At 36.4% G+C, this 16,249-nt stretch overlaps 2 protein-coding genes across 2 annotated transcripts in view; one reads left to right on the plus strand and one right to left on the minus strand.

Moving 5' to 3' along the window:
• Window positions 1-7,860: 7,860 nt before the first annotated feature.
• LOC131144015 (transcription factor WER-like) lies at window positions 7,861-9,410 on the plus strand. The gene is made up of 3 exons (XM_058092358.1): window positions 7,861-8,005; window positions 8,123-8,252; window positions 8,921-9,410. Exons 1-3 carry the CDS (start codon window positions 7,861-7,863, stop codon window positions 9,408-9,410), a joined length of 765 nt encoding a protein of 254 aa, XP_057948341.1.
• Window positions 9,411-11,507: 2,097 nt separating this feature from the next.
• Window positions 11,508-16,249, minus strand: part of LOC131144896 (carbonic anhydrase 2-like) — a 41,910-nt gene continuing 37,168 nt past the window's right edge. The window contains exon 11 of the mRNA XM_058093837.1: window positions 11,508-11,523. Coding sequence (XP_057949820.1) covers window positions 11,515-11,523 — 9 coding nt within the window. The 3' untranslated portion in view covers window positions 11,508-11,514. The remainder of the gene's footprint in view (window positions 11,524-16,249) is intronic.

Below are 16,249 nucleotides of genomic sequence, written 5' to 3' on the forward strand. Positions count from 1 at the left end.
TTTAAAGTATAGTTTTAATTACTTAAATTGCGTGATATGCTCCAAGAACCTCGAGGACCCAGTTGTTATGAATACGGTACCGTAGCTAGGGAGAGTCTCACCATTTGACCATGTGCGTCCACACTATATTGCGAGAGTGGTGTTGGGTGGTCCTAGACGATTGACCTAGGTAGAGGTGTTACCTTCCCTAGAAGTACGTACCAGGACGTGGTAAGGCAATCGGACTCGCAAGTTAGTTGCAGAAGCCTGCAGACGTAGTTAGCAGGGAGTGACTTGTCCTGGGTTGATCCGCCAGGTTTTAGTCCAGCCTTCGGCCAGCACAATCCTGACCACGGGGGTTTATACATGGCGTATAGTTCCAAGGGGAGTCTTTTATGCATATAAGTAGATTTATGTAAATGATGTAATTATTTTCAATACTATTTTATACTATGAGAAACGAGAAGTGAGTATACATACTACTTTCAGTAAAAGTGAGTATACATACTACCTTCAATTTGAATATATACAATTATATTAAAATTTATCCATATTTACTCAAATTCAAATTCAACCTAATAATGATGGTACTCATAACAGATGGTGCATCTATCCCTCTACCCTCCAAATATTAAATACAAATATTGGCACATTTGAGTTCATTTGATATCATTGGACAATGATCCCAATAAATGAAATATTGCAAACTTCAGTTCATTTTTGAAGAAAAATAAGTCATTATTTATTTGCAATGTTTTAAACACTAGCATTTCATTCACATCATGAGTTGGACATCACCTTCTTAAGCTTCAACAAAGTGCCCACTTGATGTGATGATGCCCACTTGATCTCCGCAAGATCAACAAAGTGAACTAAACAAGTCATAATTGTTTCTACTACACAAGATCAATGTTGGAGTCCAATCATCTCACTCAAACCTCAATTACAATCTGTATCAACCACCAACACGCTGATTTCCTTTCAATGACAAAAAGCCCAAACCTCTCTCTCTCTCTCTCTCTCTCTCTCTCTTAATTTGTTGACCTGTAGTTTAATCTTAATTTGGTATGTTCTTTTCACAGGTGATTTGACATGGATTGCAGGGGGAAAATGGTTAAATTAATAATGCCCTTAATATATATGATAATTGATGTTGAAATAAAATAAATAATGTTGAAAGATAGAAATGGGGTAGATGAAATGTACCTACAGTCCATAGTTTATTTATACTTGAAACAAAGGGAGCAAGTGGTCCCCGCTCCATAGCGATAGATTAATTTAATCAATTAATTTAATTAATCCATCTATACTTAGATCAAATTATCAGTGTCGAGCAATGGTTAATAATTATTTAATCATCATAACAGAACGAAAAACAAAGCTAGAAAATAATATAAATGCTTTCTAGCTAGTCTTTGATATTCAATCAAGTCCATTTCAGCTTCATATTTTAGCAAAAATTTTTTATAGTATTTGGTACACAATATGAAACGTATGCATTAATAAATTATTACTGCCAATTTCAAGAGTATTAGGATCAAACATGGAATTTTAGAAGAAAAATGAAGATCAATTGTCTTTCCATCCAAAACCTCAAGCAGCAGGTAACAAGTAGAGTAGAAATCAATTGTTCAAAACCACTAGCAATTCCAACAAAGTGAATTTTTTTTACTTCCGAAGTGTTCCAATTTTGGACACTTCAAAAATCAAAACAAAATCTCAAATAAAGCATATTTGAATGAAATGATTTCCTACTATTTTACGCACAAAAATTCAAAAACAACAAATAATAAACGCTGCAGCAAAAGCAGAAACAAGACAGAAATAGATACCCCAAAGCACCAACAAAATGCAAAATATTTCTGGAATACAAAATAGGCGTATAGGTCTCAAGAGATACCTGGGAGTAGCAAGAGACTGGGAGAGGGGTTCGACAAGGGTCGCGAGTTGGCTAGGGCTCCGACCAAACCCAAAATGTCTGGCGAGAAGGCCGTCAGTCGACTAGGAATAGTGGGAGATTGGGAAAGGGGTTCGACGGGGGTCGCGAGTCCGCTAGGGCTTCAACGAAGCCTGAGACGTCTGGAGAACAGTACGTACCAGGCCGAGAGTAGTGGGAGATTGGGAGAGAGGTTCGTGGGAGTAGAAGGGGGAGGAGGAGGAGCCAACTGGAGCAGAAGGGAAAAGCGAGGAGCAAGGGAAAGTGTGGAAAAATATCCTGCGAGAAGGGATAAGAGTTTTTGGCATTAGTGAAGGTTTCAAAATCGTCACTACTACTCTCCGTCTAATTTTTTTTTAAAAATGACATAACATTAGTAACAGTCCATAATTCGTCACTAATAATGGCTTATTAGTGACGAATCTAGAAACTCGTCACTAATAAGGGACCAATGGTGACGAATTTGTAAATTCGTCACTAATACTCTGAACTTAAAATTTTTTTATTTTTATTTTAAAAAAGAAGTATTAGTGATGAATCTACAAATTCGTCACTATTGGTCACTTATTAGTGATGAATTTACAACATCGTCACTAATACTCTGAATTGAAATTTTTTTTACTTGTTTTAAAAAAAAGCATTATTAGTGACGTTTTCAAATCTGTCACTAATAAGGGACCAATAGTGACGAATTCAATAATTCGCCACTAATACTTTGAACTTAAAATTTTTAATTTTTTTAAAAATAGGAAGTATTAGTGACGGTTCTCGAATCCGTCACTAATAACAGGACAATAGTGACGAATTTAGAATTCGTCATTAATACTCTAACCTAATAACCTTAACTAAAATTTTTTATATATTCATAAATATTAGTAGTAATGGTTGGTTAATCGTCACTAATAAGTGACTTTTAGTGACGAATTTAATCCGTCACTAATACCATAAAATCATCACTAATATTTTCTTGGAAAAAATTTCGCTCAAAAATTATTTACCGCACAGTTTTTAGTAACGAAAGTATTAGTGACAGTTGCTAAAACCGTCACTAATGCGTACACTATTAGTGACGATTTTGAAGAACCGTGACTAATACAACACTATTAGTGACGATTTTAAAACTGTCACTAATACTTTCGTCACTAAAAACCTGTTTCTTTGTAGTGCTAAAAAAACCCCTCTTTTGAGCTCTGTTAGGGTTTCGGGATTTCTTCATCAAAAGGTTCCTACGGGGTCCTACGTGCTCCCGGATCAATCTCTTTCCGTTTGGCGCATAGGATCTCGTAATTTCACCAATTCCAAAAGCTAGGGTTTTCGATTTTCGATTCATTTCGTTTCTGTTTCGAATATAGGTAAGGGGATTATGTTAATGCAGCCTTTTATGATTTTGAACCAATGGAAATGTTTATAGAGTAACTATATTTATGTTTTCAGTTGAGGTTTCTAATACCAACCGTTCAAAAGTCCCATTTGCAAACTTAAGATATATGATATGATATTTTGAGTAGAAATGAACGATGGAAAGTTCGGTTTGATGCTACAAACCATTTATACAGTGTTCTTATTGCTTGCCTACGGGCTATGTTTTTAAATATGGAAAATTGTGTGGCAGGGAATACTATTTTGAGAGATATGAAAATACCAAAAATGGGAGTGTTTGTGTAATACTGAACTATTTACGAAACATACTGTAGCTGTTTGATTAATGCAGGGATTCATATGATGGCCGCAAGGGCCGAGTTTTACCAGAAAGCCAATGGCCGAAGTTTTATTTAGTGGCTAAGAGCCGAGTTGTAACAGAGGGTCGAGGGCTAAGTTTCTAGTAAATGACGCGAGGCCAGGGTTCATAAAATGATAGATTTTATATGAAATGAGTTTAAAGTACAATTTTAATTACTTAAATTGCGTGATATGCTCTAAGAACTCTGAGGACCCAATTATTATGAGCACGGTACCGTTGCTAGAGAGAGTCTCACCATTTGATTGTGTGCGCCCACATTGTACTGCGAGAGTGGTATTGGGTGGTCCTAGCCAATTGACCCAGGTAGAGGTGTTACCTTCCCTAGAAGTACGTACGAGGATGTGGTAAGGTAATCGGACCCACAAGCGAGTTACAGAAGCCTGCAGACGTAGTTAGCAGGGAGTGAATTGGCATGGGTTGATCCCCCAGGTTTTAGTTTAGCCTTTGGGCAGCACAACCCTAACTATGGGGGTTTATGCATGGCATATAGTTCCAGGGGGAGTCTTTTATGCATATTAGTATATTTATGTAAATGATGTAATTATTTTTAGTATTGTTTTATACTATGAGAAACGAGAAGTGAGTATACATACTATTTTCAATAAAAGAGAGAGATGTATGATTTTGTATACACTAAAACGCATGTTGACCACACACTGTCATTAACTTAATCTTCCTTACTGAGAGATGTCTCACCCCATATACAACATATCTTTTCAGGGAATCACAGAGATCGAGTTTAGTAGAACCAGGGGGTGGAGACTAGTATAGTTTCTTTTTGTGAGTGTCTGCAATAACTCAGATGTGAGATGTTTATGTTGTGCGCCTCAGGGCTTGTATTATGGTCGTATGGACCGAGTAAGTAGACTTATTAGTTTGATATGTAATATGAGAATGGAAAGACCTTGATGTATATTGATGGTTAGACTCTAGTAATAGATTGTGGAGAATGTTTTATTTATTCTACTGCATATTTTATATTATGAGATGGTATCAAGTACATAGATGTCACTAAAGTAGCACCTTGGGCCCGCGAGGGGTTCGGGGCGTTACATAGGTCAACCCAAACCCAATCCATTTAAGTCTCACCTGTTTATGATACAATCTAAACTCGACTTGTTGACTCGTTTTGCCACACCTATCGGTAAGTGTTTGATCCATTTTGGTTTGCATATTTTTATTTATAACATTGTTACTACTCCTCCGAATCCTTTATTAATTAAAAGGGAGTTATGGCATTGATAACGTTCTCACTCGATTTAGTATTTTCTATAAGATTTGTAAGACTTGTTCAAATTAAATTATATGATATTCACATAAATAAATAATTGAATTTTTGAGAGTTTACATTTTTTTTAATAGGGCTACAAATGACCGAGTCAAGTTTTAGTATGTTTAGACTTGACTTAGACTTGACTTGGTAAAGGAATTTAAATTCAACCTGAGCTCAAGCTCAGCTCGATTCGAGCTCAAAAACTCAGGTTCAAGTTTGTTTTCAAGATTTAAATTATTGGCTCATACTTGAGCTCGAGCTCAACTGATCCGTGATCTTAGGCTTGAACTCAGACTTCGTTCATTTTTTAATTTATTTGCTTCTTTAAGCTTTATATATGTGTATGTGCAATGTTTAGTGTTGTAATATGTGACTAATATGATTGAGTGGAAGACATGTAGAATGAGAAAATATGAAGAAAATAGGAATGCTGTCTTGTAGGAGGAAACCGTCAACGATTTGGCCTAGTGCAGTGAAACATTCGACGGTTATGAGTCTATTACTTCGACTTTTTGCTCTTGGTATTAAACCGTTGATGGTATCTTTGCAAACCGTTGACAGTTTAGTTCGATTATTTAACGTTTGTTTTTAAATTTTGAATTAAGACACTAGGGAAAGCCTCTGGAAAACTTATATATACATGGTTTATGTTGTAACTATGTAACGTTCAAGTCTTTGGACACAAGATAGTGAAAATCACATTGGCGATTGCTCATGTGGATGTAGGCATTGCCGAATCACATAATTCTTTGTGTCATTGTTATTGCTTTTATTATAAGCTGCGTGATTGTGTTCTGTATATTTCACCATTGAGTGCTGCGTTTGTAAGATCATTTTATTCCGATGTGCATACGTTTTTCACAACATGCAACTTGTTGAACTTATTTGATTCTTAGGCCTTAGCTTTGTGATTGGCCTTGGATAACTTATAGTAATCACTTAACTCACTCCAAACTTTATTTGATCGTATTAAAGAGCTTATTATCAAGTCTCTTAATAAGCCTAATTTGAGATTAAAAAACGGGCCTATAGTCAAGCTGCTTATGAGCTGAAATGATTTGAACTTGACTTTGTTTAGGCTCTACTCTTTTAGCCAACAAATTTGAAATTGGGCATAGGAATAATTTATTTAGATAATAAATGAGTCAAAACAAACTCTTATCAAATTGAATTCCTAACCCGCTCACGGGCAACTTGGCTAATTTGTTTGTAGCACTATAATGTTGAGGAGTTGTGTTTAACCCATGTCCAAGGTGAGTGGAACAAATTATATGAAATCCACTCGGCCCTATGTCTAGTCGAGACACTACTCCATTGAAAAGTACTTACAAATTAGGGAAGGTCTGTGCCAAATTTAGTATATACACAAATCAGAAGATGTTATATGCAATAACTAATGCTTGAATTTATTAAATAGTGCTAGCTATAAGACCCATGTTATTTGTAGTAGATACATCAAGTGCATATGTTGGATCTAATATAATTTGGTTATGTATAAAAACACTATCTAATTTAGTTAAAATACGCATACATGACACATATTAAATCTGAAACATACACTTGATGTACCTAATATGTTTTCGTATTATTGGGACTCATAATTAATTATAATCCTCTCTTATATAAGTCAAAGTGTTCATATAACATCTATTATATATCGATAAAATTCCAACTGCAGTCTTCCTGTCTGTCCCTGACTTTCTTATTGACTTTTGTTTGCGCTTAAATTAAATCCCAAAAAATCCACAATTTAACTACAATTTCAATTGTTTTTAAGACTTACTTGTTTGATTGCAAGGTTCTCATCAGTTTTGGAGGTATGTTGGCGGTTTTTAGATTGGGAAGAGTTCTCTTGTATTTTCTTTAATGTGAAAAAATGTTTTTTCCTCATCTTTATTTGTAGTCTTGTTTAGAGAATTTAGGCATTTCACTTGATTTTTTCTTTTTTAATGATATGACCTTTTAAAAGAAATAAAATATAATATAATATCAAGTAATTGATGAGTTGAAAGAAGACTTGCACAAGTCTTTTTTGCTTATTAATACCTGTTATGAGAGGGATTGAGTATTTGTGATGAGGGAAGAGAACAACCCGTGAGGTGGTGGTGGTCGGATGGTGGTGCGCCTGCAAGGGATGGGCGAAGGTGGGGGTCCTGCGTCAGATGCGAGCTAAAATATATGTGGTGGTGAAGGGATGGTGGCCGGCTTTTCAGCCGCCGTCGTGGCCCGAGCTCTGAAATAAACAACTAATGCTATATATATATATATATATATATATATATATATATATATATAATATTTATACTCACAATATACATACGTACGGCAGAACATACTGCTGCCTGCCTGCATGCAGCTGCAGAACAATATGATTATTCCTCATTAAAAGGGCAGAATTAGGTTTGACCTGTAGCTATCTTTAGATCTATTCTTCATTGGTAAGTTTTTCAAATATTTACTACTTAGTACAATCTGCATTCTGCAACCCACGCATTGACACAAAGATCCATATATGTACGTACGTGCAGCTAGCAGGGCCAATCCACATATTGACACACCTGCATGTGGGCTGTGATACAAAATGCACTACTAAACTATGTACCTACTATTTAGATAAGCAGTAAGATCGAGTTGGTATTTTTATGAATTGACAGGGCAAATGAATTCACTTGTATCACACGTACGATATCTGGAAGCCATAGCTAGATCTGATGGAGGAACGCCTAGGCTGGCTGGCTATCTAGCTACCACGTCATTCCATATATAAAGACATCACACTTGGACACAGCTACTCAGCTAGCTAGCTGGCCTTTGGAATATACATATCAATATTACTGTACCATACTTCTTCTATCTTACATCCATCTCGATATATCCCCACCTCATCCTCTCTCTCTCTCTCTCTCTCTCAACAAAGCTAAGCTAGTAAACATGGAAAAAGAAGCGGCGCAGGTGGAGAATAATAAGCAATGCTTTTATAAGAAAGGGCTGTGGACACCGGAGGAAGATAGGGCTCTGCTGGATTACGTTACCCTGCATGGCCGAGGTCATTGGAACCGCATTTCCATGATTACAGGTCTGCTCACCCACTCACCCACCCAGCCACAGTGCCGCACACGTACACATTTTTTAAAATGGAGGTGTTACATGCTCAAAAAAATTAGGTATTTTGTGTGTGTGTGTGTGGATTCAGGGCTAAGGAGGAGCGGGAAGAGTTGCAGGCTGAGGTGGGTGAATTATCTAAGCCCCAACGTGAAGCGTGGAGATTTTTCAGAAGAAGAAGATGACCTCATTATCAGACTTCATCATCTCCTTGGTAATAGGTACCTGCTCCACTCCCTCTCTACTAGCTCCTCCCTTCCTCCTTTCATTATACATTCTCGATCTAGGGATCCACTCACATCCTATGCTCAATGGTCAAAACTATTCGAGTCTGGTTTAGGAGTGAGTACCAGAATGCCTAAGGGATTGGAAATGAGCTGCCTCCGTGTATTCCAAACTAGGTGTGCCTTGCTCTCATGGGCAAAAAACAACAATGATATTAATAAAAAATAATTATTTATTTTTATCATTATCGTTATTACAGTAGGGTGGAGTATAACCCAAATTAAATTGTATAGCTATATTAATATAAATTAATGTTGTGAGTACATTTTAAGAACCATTTAAGTAGACCATCATTTTGAACATGAGTCAAGACTTTACCAATTAATTATTTAACATTGTATTAGCTAGGATTTTGAACCCATGTGTGTCTACAAAAATAAGAAAATATTAGAATCTAGAATGTATACATCGGAATTAACATACAAGATTTCACCATGTGTAAAAAAACTATATTATAATTATCTAATTTAGTTAAAATACATATACATGGTGAATCATGTTGGTACTGGTATATATGTACACTCGATATACCTTATCATTTCTCCTATAATACATGCAATTTATGAAAAAATGAACAATTTTCATATAATGAATGTGTATGTAGGTGGTCCCTAATAGCTGGAAGGGTGCCAGGACGAACTGACAATCAAATAAAGAACCATTGGAACACCAATTTGTCCAAGAAGCTTGGGATTAAAAAAGGAATTGATAGAAAAATGCGATCATCAAATGCAATGGTTCAACAAGAGGAAGATCACAAAGGACTAGAGACCCAAGAACACAAAGCAGTGCATCACCTCCCGCTATCATTGCATTCCAATAATATGTCTATCATTAGTAATCTTCACAATAGTGCTAACGTTGCAAAAGTTGAGGCCAACATTGATGGAGTAGGCATCGCCAATATTGAAGAGCCCATGAACAATGCTATTGTTAACTCTAATTATCATGAGGAGACACAAATACTGTCACTGCTGGAAAAGGATAGCTACGAACCCTTCGAATTTTACCCTTGCCACTTAAACCTTCATAGCCCAGGCTTCTTGAATTTTATTGAAGAAAGCCCTCTTCATGATGATCTCTTATGGCATTAGTTGTGCATTGCTCTTGGAAGTCATTTCCCGATCCACCTTTTTTTGTATTCCCACTTTGTAGTCATGGTGTTGACGATTTCGACACATAATTTCTTGTTTTCTTTAAGAAAATTGTTAAGTATGTAAATTATATGTCGACATCTTCAATACTTTAACTATGAAGTGGATATAAAATGAGAGTTGTTGACTCTAATGTAATGAGAGTTGTGACAATTTTAATCATGTGAAACAATGCTGATTTGATCATTCATTTGTCTATAATTTAACTGTTATTTGTCATTTAATTGTAACACATCTAAGACATGAAGGTTTGAAGGTGATCTTGTACCCATGGTTCCTGCTTGATATAGAAAATTAGTTTTTGTTGATGTAGAAAATTAGTTAGTGGCCTATGAGAGTATATAATATTTTAGGCTAACAAGCTTAAGGACAGAAAAGCTTTTCGTATATGTTTTTCAAAAAAAATAAAAAAATCCTATGTGTTATTATTAGGTTATATATTAGAATTAAATAAAGACAAGGAAAGTTCATACAATTCAAAGGCATGCATATGTATGTGTGTGTGTTTTCTATGACAAACTTAGATATGGTTTAAAATGGTAAACATAAATAAAAATAAGGGAAGTCTCTAAACTCAATCTTGAATTAGGTTCTTCATCAGGGATGCATTCTAGTTGGCTTAAGATAAGATTTGTTGATCCATAGAGTAATGATATTAATCTTCTATGGATTTGTGACCATTGTGGACCCAAATGGCAATATCAGAATGGTTGAAGGAGTGTGGGTTCTATATTGTATTAACTTTGCTATGTAGTCCCTTGATGTCATGGGCTCATGACACTCAATAATTTTCCTTATCCTTAATTAACATCCTCTCTACTAGCAAAGTGGTGGGGGAACTAACATGAACTTGTCACAAAGAGGAAGGAATTGATTGGATGCAAGTAGCTTGGCAAAAATGTCTATGGATACAGGTAGAGATATAATGAAAATTCAAGGGTCATTTGTATCATTGTCAACGAAAGACTAGAGACTATAAACATAAGCTAAAATTTAGAAACTAGCAACCCATTTTGTTGGTTAATATTTATAAATCTAAAAAAATTTAAAACTTAATTAAAAACGCTTATTTTCTTCTTTAAATCAAATAATATTATAAAAATATGATTAAAATAGTAAAATTTCAAAATAATATACATTAAAAAAATATTATTATTAAAATAAAAAAATATTTTAATGATTTTACTTAATCGTTATACTTTCAAATTTTACTTTACAATTAAAAATTTATTCGACATGACAATTGAAAAATGGTAAAGATAAATAATAATTGGATTTATTATTATTATTTTTTGAAATTTATGCATATTTTTATTTGAATTGTATTTAAAATCATATGATTATTTTATTTTAATTTAAATTTAAAAGTGTATAAAATGAATGATTTAATCCAAAATAACTATCTTTGAATATTAAAATTTCTAACAAGTTGTCAAAACAATTGAAAATTATGTATTTTTTTTCTTAATTTTTCGCGAACAATTTAAAATTGATAATGAAAACAAAAAATTGATAACATAAACAAATGCATTTTTTATATGTTCCCTCATTGTGCAAAAATAAAAACATAAAATAGAAAAAAAAAAAAAAAAAAAAACAACGATACCAAACAACCCCAAAGTCTTACAAGCCATCTTTTCCCAAGCAAAATGGAGATTTGGTTGAACATGTTGGGTTTCATGATAAATTTGATTTTTTTGTAAGTAAGTCGTCACTGTAGTGCCCTGAACCCGAGAGTGGGCCCCAGAGTTCTAGTTAAAATAAAAGTACTAAAATAAACTTTCTTGTACCATAATACCTCCACCCGCCCTAACAAGGGAAAAATCGGGTGGTCCTGTCATAACTGAAAATAAAATCATATAGCGGAAGGAAAACATCTCAATCACATTGCCAGAGTTCTAACTGTCATCAGATACATATATAACACTACCTATCAACATAATACAACCCAAAATAACAAAATATGATAATTGGTGTCTCACCAGCTTCGACTACTACTATCAATCATCTAATCCCAGCCCCGGGGTAAGTTAGACACGGTTCCCTATAGGACCTGAAAAATGAGATGGATAATGGGGTGAGACACTTCTCAGTAAGGCAGATTAGACTATCATCAATGTGTGGCTAACATGAATTTTTCTCTAAATATAAAACTTCCATTATTTAACTGTATCTGAAATGACATTTTAAAACTATACTGATCTGTAATATTGAAAATGCATAATTTCTAAATAATATACTATTGGCTCAATATAGTCATTTTTAGTAAATTTGCCCATATAAGCATAAAAAAAAACACTTTGTACTGCTGAAGTAGCATCGTCATGATTTTCCATCGACATGCTTCCCCCCATGATGGATTGTGTGGCCCAAAGGCTGGACGAAGCATATGGTTAGACGACCATAATTAAGTTAGAAAAAAGGTAGTAAGTACGATTGTGCCTTCCCTATACCCGGAACTGCATCGGGAGGGTCACCCGGAACTACATCGGGAGGGGTCCCCCGAAACAACATCGGGAGTAGTACTGTAGCTAGGCCACAAATTGACGATCCCGCATCACACTTCCATCCCTGTGTGATTGCACTCACTGGCCAAAACATAGTTACAGTACCGTGCTCATAATATCACATCTGATTCTTAGGGTTCTTAAATCATAAATGGAAATTTACGTAATAAAAACTGTAGTCATGAATTCACTTTCATAAAACTGTATAAAACATAAGTTGTTCATAATTCTATAAAATATCTGTCATATACTGTCTCGGTATAAAATCGACATATCAAAATTCGGGCATATCACATCTCGACTTATAGTCGTCATATCACATCTCGACATATAGTCGTCGTATCACATCTCGGCTGTCACGCCCCGAACCCGGAAATGGGTCTCAGGGTGTTATTTAGTAACCTAACCTGTCCTTGTGTCATACAATAGTCCATGATACTATATAATATAAGGGTCCAATCCCATAGGGTTCACGTATACCCTATCCATCATCACATACACAGTATATACACGGCGGAAAATCCAACCTAATACATCCATAAAACTATACCAGAGTCTATACAACATTAGGATCTAGTTTCATAATACAAAACATAATCCTTGGGTGTCCACATAACCCAAAACAACAACTCGGCCATAGTACAATACTTACACAAATACTTAGATAGCTAATCAATAACCACGCTCCCGAAAAGCTAGGACACTAGTGTCGGCTACTCGAAGGACCTGAAAAATATTTGTATGATAGGGGTGAGACACCTCTCAATAAGGGAGAAACATGTTATATCAGTGTGTAGCACATGAGTGTTCTTTCAACAGTAAAACCTAAACATTTTACAATTCCAGTATTTTCACAAACAGTTCCAGTATACATCTCATAAAACACCGTGGTCTAGTGTCGTCACATCTTCGGCCTAAGCCAGCCACACGACATGGCGCCCCCGGTAACCTAGCATAGCTTAAGCCCTACAGCGTTCAACCGATGCAAACATGGTACAAACTCATACCCTTCGGTGACCAATCGGAATCATAGGTGGTATTGCACACCCTCGGCCTCAAGCCACATGTCGCTGTCTATGGTATTATTCCAACACGCCTCATATCTCAACCTTCGGTTGTTAATCGACACGCTTCGATTATCCTAAGCCTTTGGTTTTATCCCGATTCGGCATTTTCACAAAACCTTGAACATTTTGGAACTCACGTTCCTATATCTCATTTCAATTACACATACCCTACGATAGTTAACCGACATGCTTTTCCACAAAATACATTATTCATAGCCTACGGTAGTTAACCAGCACACTTTTCCACAAAACATATCATTCAATATATATATAAGCTCATTCTACACTTATTTGGGTAAACAAACAATTTCATATAAGGTATTCCAAAAAATAAAATTAAAATAATCAAAGGTATGGTCATCTCTATATTACAGTTTAACCAAATATATAATTTTTCAATAGAAACAGAGATGATACCCGAAACCCACAATTTTTCCAAAAACTACAAACCCAAAAATCTCGTAATTTCATCCGATAGATTTTCCCAAATAAGTAGTCAAAACATCCGCAGAATCATAAATCATAGTTTTATCGATTCAGATTACAAAAATAACTGATATAAACAGAAACCCCTTACCTTTCCCCGAAAACCAAAGCAAGAACTAAACGGCTCCAAAACAGAGAACCGAGTTCCCAAAACCTAAGAATAGAAGAACAATACTTCAATATAATCCCAAACTCTAAATATCTACTGAAACAAAAGTGAAATCAGACTCTTACCTCGATTTTGGATCAAAATCGAAAAATCCTCAAAACGAAATTTCGATCCATTATAATCGTAGAGATTCTCCTCCTGATCCACGTGGTAATGTCGGATCGTCGATTCGGGTAATAGATGACCTGCAATCTTAGAGAGAGAGAGAGAGAGAGAGAGAGAGAGAGAGAGAGAGAGAGAGAGAGAGAGAGAGAGAGAGAATCTTAGTTTTCTTCTCAACTAAGCAATGAATAGATATTTATAACTTGGTTGAGACGAGACGACATCCTCATCGACGAGCATAAGAAGGGAGTTTGTCGACGACAGAGTGGCCTCGTCTACGAGCCTGAGATTTCAGAATTCCCAAAATCTCTCGGCATCCCCTCATCGACGAACCTCTGAATTTCTTTGCTGAGTTGTAAACGGGACTTCGTCGACTAGAAAAGGAGTCTCGTTGACGAGCCCTACTGATTTTCCTTTTTAAAATTTCTTTCCTTTTCTTATTATTTAATTCAAAATTCTTGGTTTGGATTCTTACAACCTCCCCTCCTTACAAAATTTCATCCTCGAAATTTGCAATCTCTCACAAGCTAACTCGTCATAAATTACCCAAACGCACACTCAACTTTAGGAAGAGCTGGCGGCCACCCACATAGCACTCCCGTCCCAAATATATTACATACCCTCACTTATGGTGGAAGAATACTGTGGTTACATACACAGGGCCTCGGGAGTTCACATTTATCACAAAAACCTCCCAGAGACTAACCACACATTAACACTCTAAACAACAAAACATCAAATATTTACATAAACCGATCCTGTAAACATTACTCCTCAAAACAAATGCGAATATTTCTGGTATATTTTCGTCTCCAATTCCCAAGAAGCTTCCACAACCGCGTGATTCCGCCACAATACTTTCACTAACGGTATCTCCTTGGTACGCAGCTTCTAAACTTTCTGGTCCAAAATCTGAACAGGTATCTCCTCATATGCCAAAGCATCCCCAATCTCTAAGGATTCGTAACTAATCACATGTGATGGATCCGGCCCATACCTTCTTAACATAAATACATGAAATACATCGTGGATCCGAGAGAGCGTTGGACGTAGTGCAATCCTGTAGGCTACTGGACCCATTCGTTCAAGTATCTCGAATGGTCCAACATACCTCGGGCTCAGCTTGCCCTTCTTCCCGAATCTCATCACCCATTTCATCAGAGCGATTCTCAGAAATATCTTACCTCCTACCTCGAATTCCAACTCTCGTCAGCGAACATCCGCATAACTCTTTTGCCGACTTTGAGCTGATTTAATTCTATCACTGATCAATTTGACTTTCTCATAAGCCTGTTGTACGAGTTCAAGACCCAATACCTGCCACATCATCCCAGTACAGAGGAGACCGACACCTCCGACCATACAATGCCTCGAACGGTGCCATACCAATACTAGCTTGGAAGCTATTGTTATAGGCAAACTCCACTAATGATAGGAACCAAATCCAACTACCGTTGAAGTCTAACACGCAAGCCCATAACATATCGTCTAAGATCTGTATCATCCTTTTTGACTGTCCATCAGTCTGGGGGGTAGAACATTGTACTAAAAGTAAGCTTCGTCCCCAGTGCTTCCTGTAAGCTATTCCAGAATCAAGAAGTGAATCTCGGGTCTCGATTTGAAACGATGCACACCGGTACCCCATGCATTCTGACTATCTCCTGCACGTATGGGTCTGCTAGCCTACTTAAAGAGTAGCTAACCCTCATCGGTACAAAGTGAGAAGATTTAGTCAACCTATTCACAATCACCCAGATTACATTCTGCCAGTGTAGTGCTGGTGGTAACTCGATGATAAAGTCCATGGAGATGTGCTCCCATTTCTATTTCGGGATGCTCAATGACTGTAATGGCCCTGCCGACCTCTGATGTTCAGCCTTTACCTGCTGACACGTTAAGCATTGCTCCACAAATCAAGAAATCTCCATTTTCATGCCACTCCATAAAAAAGATTCGCACAAATCCCGATACATCTTCGTGCTACTTGGATGTACCGTATACAAAGAACGATGTGCCTTTTCCAAAATTGTCCTCCTTATCCCCTCGTCATTTGGAACACACAGTCTATTTCCAAACCTCAATACACCTCCATCGGAGATGTTAAAATCTGCAACCAACTGCTGCACCTTCTCTACAACCTCGACTAACTTCTCATCATTAGCTTGCGCAGATTTAATCTTCTTTAATAATGTCGGCTGGATCACCAAGTTAGCAATGAAAGTTTGATGATTACCATCCACCAACTCCACACCAAGGCTTTTAAAATCTTGTTTGATATGATGCTGAGTTGTCACTATAGCTACTGTTGCATGCTTTGGCTTCCAACTCAACGCATCAGCTACCACGTTAGCCTTCCCCGGATGATAGCAAATGGTGCAATCGTAGTCCTTGATCAGTTCAGCCACCTCCTCTATATCATGTTCAACTCCTTCTACGTGAAAAAGTATT

This window comes from Malania oleifera, chromosome 12, assembly GCF_029873635.1.
Source record: "Malania oleifera isolate guangnan ecotype guangnan chromosome 12, ASM2987363v1, whole genome shotgun sequence".
NCBI lineage: Eukaryota > Viridiplantae > Streptophyta > Magnoliopsida > Santalales > Ximeniaceae > Malania > Malania oleifera.

Coding starts and splice junctions, on each gene's coding strand:
- LOC131144015 (XM_058092358.1), top strand. CDS start 7,861: ATGGAAAAAGAAGCGGCGCAGGTGGAGAATAATAAGCAATGCTTTTAT. Junction 8,006..8,122: donor CCGCATTTCCATGATTACAG/GTCTGCTCACCC, acceptor GTGTGGATTCAG/GGCTAAGGAGGAGCGGGAAG. Junction 8,253..8,920: donor CATCATCTCCTTGGTAATAG/GTACCTGCTCCA, acceptor ATGTGTATGTAG/GTGGTCCCTAATAGCTGGAA.